Source organism: Apaloderma vittatum, unplaced genomic scaffold (genome assembly GCF_000703405.1).
Source record: "Apaloderma vittatum isolate BGI_N311 unplaced genomic scaffold, ASM70340v1 scaffold9439, whole genome shotgun sequence".
In the NCBI taxonomy this organism is placed as follows: domain Eukaryota; kingdom Metazoa; phylum Chordata; class Aves; order Trogoniformes; family Trogonidae; genus Apaloderma; species Apaloderma vittatum.
Genome location: NW_009736922.1, coordinates 35,066 through 41,065, shown reverse-complemented (window position 1 = coordinate 41,065; position 6,000 = coordinate 35,066). Strand labels below are relative to the sequence as shown.

Genomic DNA, 6,000 nt, shown 5'->3' with positions numbered 1-6,000 from the left:
TGCTGAATGCTGGCCCTGATATAACTGGCAGTGAATCTCGTTCTAGAAACTCCATTATTGTCTGAAACTTCTTTTAATTATTACTATGTGCTTCTGAAGGAAGAAACTAGCTTGGCCAGTTATGCAGTAAACAGTGTTATTTGATTCTACCTTGGTTGTGACAGCTTTTGGTGATCCTCTTGTTGGCATGGATAGATCTGCCTATTGTTTGCTGCTGCAATGAAAGCTATTGAAGAATTTGAGGTGTAATAAACTTGAGGTATAATATATTGTAGATACAATAAAATGTTTTCATTTTAGTGTCATGCAGGTTTAGGTTGTTTCTTCAGTGATGTCAGGTGAAATAGTTCAGCTTTGTCAGTTGTTTAGTAAGAAGTGAGAGATGAACCTTCTGTTTTAATTAACTTGTTGCTTTTCATCCCTCTGGGATCATGTCCTCATACCCTCTGGAAGATGAAATTCAATGACTCTCTTGGGGCATTCATTTTCTCCTAATCACTGTTTTCTTGCTTCATTTCAAACATATGTTTGTTTCTAGTTGGCAATAGATATTGTGATAGCCATAAGATACATATTTTTATGGTTGCCTAGAGAAGGTGATGAGCAAATTGATAATAGTTTTCTGTGATCTTTTCAACAGTGTGTGCTTTTTTTAAAAAAATAAAATAAAATAAAATAAAATAAAATAAAATAAAATTACATGTCACATACAGTTTCTTTTTATGGCAGTTTTGGCATTTTTTAACCTTGATCATATCACTTCTATTCTACAAATTGTGATGGCATTAGTGCTTTACCTGTGTCCAAGCTGTGGTTATTAGCTTTAGTACAGTGCCACACTGTTATTATATTGCTTATGACACAGACCTGTCTTATATCAGATCAGCCCACAATAGGGGCAAAAGTATATTATTCTTTTTTATCAGATATTTATACATAGTCTGAGAGCCTTAAATATTCATGTCTCTGTGTAGGCAGGATAGAAGGTTTCTTAGGGTTTGAGATTTCACTTCAAAGTGAAGGACTTAAGAGTTAAGTGTTTAAGCTCTTTTTTTTTTTCAGATCTGACTGTTGTTAAAGCGTGTAAAAGACTTAGTTTTTATTTTATTCCCCAAAAAGACCGAGCATTATTTAGAAACAGATATTATTTAGAGATAGATATTATCTTGGTGGTTTCCTTCCGCTGAACAATAAAAATTATACAAAAAAAAGTGACTTACACTTTCATTTGTCAATTTCAACATTTTCAAAAGGTTATTTTCTTTCTGTTTTGCAGGAGGAAAAATAGAATGCAGAAAGTTAATTTTAGTGCTTTACCAGAGGTCACACAGTACATCTGATGGAAGAAATACGAAGTGCAGCTAGTTTCCTAATGTCTCAGACTGGTGCTTTACGCATTCAACCATGCTGATCATATTTTTTCCACATAGTCTCTATTCCCTCTTCTTTGATTATCTTCTGCATTTTGAATAGATAGATGCAGAATTATGAACCACTGTTCTTATTTTTAACCTTCTCCATCAAAGGGCAAAAACATGTTGGAATTTTATTCCCTAAAATTTTAAGGGAATTTATTTGTAGGCTTAAAACTTAAAACTTAACGAGTTAGTCATTTTTATGGATTTAAGACCATTGATGTTACAATGCATAAACCCTTTGAGATGAGTGTAAGCTTATAGTGAAGACGAAATAAAATAACTAAATCTTTCTTTTTACTTAGCAATATCTTGTGGACTTCCTAAGGCTCCATTAAATGGTGGAATATTAACTACAGATTACTTAGTTGGCACCCGTGTCACTTATTTTTGCAATGATGGATATAGATTGTCAGCAAAGGAACTTACAACTGCAATCTGCCAGCCGGATGGTACCTGGAGCAATCACAATAAAACACCTCGCTGTGTAGGTAAGTAACATGTAAAAACTCTCCAGTGAGTAAGCACTGAGCTGTATATTTCGTTTAGTTATCCAGGGCACAATTCTTCACATTTAACTTTCAGCTTCAGATTACTTTAATCTTCGAATAATTGCTAGTATTGAATAGAAATAGATATTCATTCAGTATCTTTGTCAACAATCTGGATGAGGGGATATAATGCACTCTCAGCAAGTTTGCTGATGATGCAAAACTGGAGGGTGGCTGACACACAGGAAGGCTATGCTGCCATCCAAAGAGATCTGGACCAGCTGGAGAGCCGGGCAAAGGTGAACCTCATGAAGTTCAATAAGCACAAGTGTAGAGTCCTGCATCTGGGGAAAAATAACGCCAGGCACCAGTACAGATTAAGAGATGTCCTGCTGGAAAGCAGCCCAGTGAAGAAAGACCTTGGAGTTCTAGTGGACAGTCAGTTGTCCATGGGACAGCAATGTGCCCTTGTGGCCAAGAGGGCCAATGGGATCCTGGGGTGCTTTGAGAAAAGTGTGTCCAGCAGGGCTAGGTAGGTGCTCCTCCCCCTCTACTCTGCCCTGGTGAGACCACACTTGGAATACTGTGTCCAGTTTTGGGCTCCCCAATTCAAGAGAGACAGGGACCTACTGGAGAGAGTCCAGCGGAGAGCTATGAGGATGATTAAGGGACTTGAACATCTCTCCTATGAAGAGAGACTGAGAGAACTGGGACTGTTTAGTCTCAAAAAGAGAAGACTAAGAGGCGATCTTATTAGTGTGTATAATCTGAGAGATGGATGTGATGGAAGGGGCCAGTCTGGTTTTGGTGGTGCCCAGTAATAGGACAGGGAGTAATGGGTATAAGCTAGAACACAGCAAGTTCCACCTCAACCTGAGGAGAAACTTCTTTACTGTGAGGGTGACAGAGCACTGGCAGAGGCTGCCCAGAGAGGTTCTGGAGTCTCCTTCTCTGGAGACTCAAAACCTGCCTGGATGCATTCTTTTGTGCCCTGCCCTAGGGGACCCTGCTCTGGCAGGGGGGTTGGACTAGACGATCTCTAGAGGTCCCTGCAAACCCGAACATTCTATGATTCTATGAAATGTATATATCTGATATATATAATGAAACATTCTGTCACGGAAGAAATACACTAGAGATTATAGAATACCTTCCACCTGATGATTAATTTATATCTAAATCAAAGTTAATGGTTGCAGAGGTTTATACAAAAGCCATCTCTTCAGTGAGAGCTGCACAAATCATATACTGTTAACAAACCCTATGTACTATCCAGAATTGCAGTCTCTGTTACTTTGGAATACTTATTTAAAACTGCTACTTATTATTTAGATTCAACCCATCATTATAAACCTACACCATCTAAACTTGGGAGAACATCACTGAGGAAAAAATGCATGTTTAGTCCCAGAGAAGTAGATGCCACCGGTTATAAATGGAGTATGTAAACCCATGTGTTCATAAAACAGATACAGAAATATCAGAGTCTGATGCATGTTAAAATTTGGATTATCTCACTCAATGAATTTTGGAAAGGAAAGGAAAGATACCTTGGAGTATTCTTCAAGGATTTCCCCCTTTTTTTTCTTTTTTTCTTTTTTTTCTTTTTTTTTCTTTTTCTTGTTTTTTTTTTCTTTTTCGTGTTCTTTTAGATTACATTCCCTCACGCCTTTTCCTCTGTCTGAAAGAACCATTCCAAATGGAGAGAAAGAAAATAGTATCCAGCAAAGATTTTACTCTTTGCTTTTAGATCATTGAAAAAAATATTATCCTTGTTAACGTTTTTCTATTAGATGAGCATGGTAGAACTTTTTTTTTTATTTTGGAGGAAGAATTCATGGAATTAAGACATGATATAAAAATGTGTAGCTGCTGAAAAACCACCCTAGGATACTATTTTATCTGTCACCAATGTGCAACTTCTCTGAGCAAGTTTATAAGATCTCATGAATTTACATGGTTACAACATAGTCGCTATATTGAAACATAGTTAGTGTTTTAGTAAAGATTCTGATGTCTGGTGTAAATTGTCACAGAAGTTCCATGACTAGCACTCTACAGTTAGTTCAGCCATGGTATAGTCTCTATCCACACCAATTGCATCGCAGTCAGTGCTCTGACTGTGCTGATGATCATTATTAATTAAATGAGACAACTTGTACCTGCTAACCACAGGCAATTTCAGATATAGACTTACTCTACAAATATTATGTCACTGTATTTAAAATATATTTCTGAATTAATAATGGTACAGATTTTCTCCATTTTCCTATACCAAGCCACAAATAACTATGTGTTTTTGTTATTTTGGAAGTTGTTACGTGTCCGAGCATCAATTCTTTTACACTGGAACATGGAAGATGGAAAATAGTGAATGGTTCACATTATGAATACAAAACAAAAGTAGTTTTCAGCTGTGATCCAGGGTATTATGGTTTGGGACCAGCATCTATTGAATGTCTTGCTAATGGCACCTGGAGTTGGAGAAATGAGCGGCCTTATTGCCAAAGTGAGTACATGTTGTATCTGCATCTGCTGTACAGACTTCAGATAAAAGTATTTTGTTTGGCTGAATTAGCAATTAATTAATTAAATATTGGAATCAATTTATTACCAAAAATGTTTCCAGGATGGGATTCTTGGGTATCTTAAAGGCTATTATAATAAACACAATCCATTAGCTTTAGTGACAAGAAAGTATCTGTAAGAACAGATCTGGATTTTAAAAGTTGCTAAATCTCTAAAGTTACAAACAAGTAATAGAGAACATTTGCCTATATGTTTTTCTGGGTCAGGAATCCTATATGGTTTATAAAAATAGAAAAACTTAGCTGATTACCATGTAGTGTGCAAGTTCACATCATTCCTACCCTGAGCTAGCATCCTGAAAACCTGCAGTGGCTACTTTTTGATAAAATAAATAGTCAGATGCTTTAACAAGCTGAATGAGTAGCTGCAGTTATGCTTCCCTGACCCACTCCTGTGAAAATCAGCTTTCTTTAGATATTTGAATTTGGACATCTGTTTTCAAAAAATGTGCAGTTTTGGGTATATTGTGAAACCCCAGAAATCTTTCTCTTTTTGAAATACCACGTGACCGTGGCTTTAGTGCATGTATCTAAACTGTATGTATCTGCACATACATGTATAAATCCACACATATCTAAAAAGCAGGGGGAAAAAAGAGTGTAGATGAGCCAGGTAACTGTGGGTTGGAATATATTTAGAATTCACTGAGGATATGTCTGAAACTAATGAAAAAAGGGTCTGCAAATGCAAATCTAGCAGATAAGTTATATTGGACAATAACCTTAATTTTAAGGTCTTTATAAGCTACTGAAAATTTCATTTGTAATTTAGAGGAGTTTTAAAATATAATTGCAATATATAAACCTGCTAGTGTTAAAAATATTTATATATATGTCTGTATTTACATCATTGTCTATGTTTATAGATATTTTATGTACTATAAATGTATTTGTAATCATTTTTTCTTTAAAAGACAAACATTTTTCACTATATTTTGGGAAGTTTTGTTTGCAATATTACCTTTTTTTTTAAGCATGAATTTCACTACCTGTTTTCACCCTTTGATAATCTACCACCTTGTTTACTAAGAGTAAATTTCTTTTTGCCATTTTTTAAAAGAAAATTATTAAAGAAAATGTATGATTTTGAATGAAAGAATACTTTGAATTGTAAATTAATAGCAATGAATTCCATGCACACCGTTCACTTATTCTAACGACACATTGTGTGAATGCAAGTGCAACCATTTCATTATGAACTAGAGGATAAAAATGACATCTTCCCAAAGAAGCACGAAGATAAGTTTTAAAATGGCAACAGTTTTGTTATTCCAAGATTAAGAGAAAGTCATTGCTAAAACCAAAGTAATTAAATAGCAATAATGTTCTGAACGTAAGCTGGGGGGTTTTAACTTTACAGAGACAATTGTCGTGCCCTCTTCTTTCTTAAAGTTTTATTTCTGGGAAGTAATAGTCTTTGTATGTGGAGTTCTTAATCTATTTTTTCTACAAGAGGAAAATACTTTAAGCTACGAAATTTATTTATCTGGTTGACAGGTTGATAAG

General features: G+C 35.4%; 1 protein-coding gene across 1 annotated transcript in view; it reads left to right on the top strand.

Moving 5' to 3' along the window:
- The window catches only part of LOC104279754 (CUB and sushi domain-containing protein 3-like), a gene marked incomplete at both ends in the record, with an annotated part of 41,230 nt that overhangs the window by 240 nt on the left and 34,990 nt on the right, over window positions 1-6,000 (top strand). Inside the window, 2 exons of the mRNA XM_009877138.1 lie at window positions 1,721-1,906; window positions 4,221-4,415. Coding sequence (XP_009875440.1) covers window positions 1,721-1,906; window positions 4,221-4,415 — 381 coding nt within the window. The remainder of the gene's footprint in view (window positions 1-1,720; window positions 1,907-4,220; window positions 4,416-6,000) is intronic.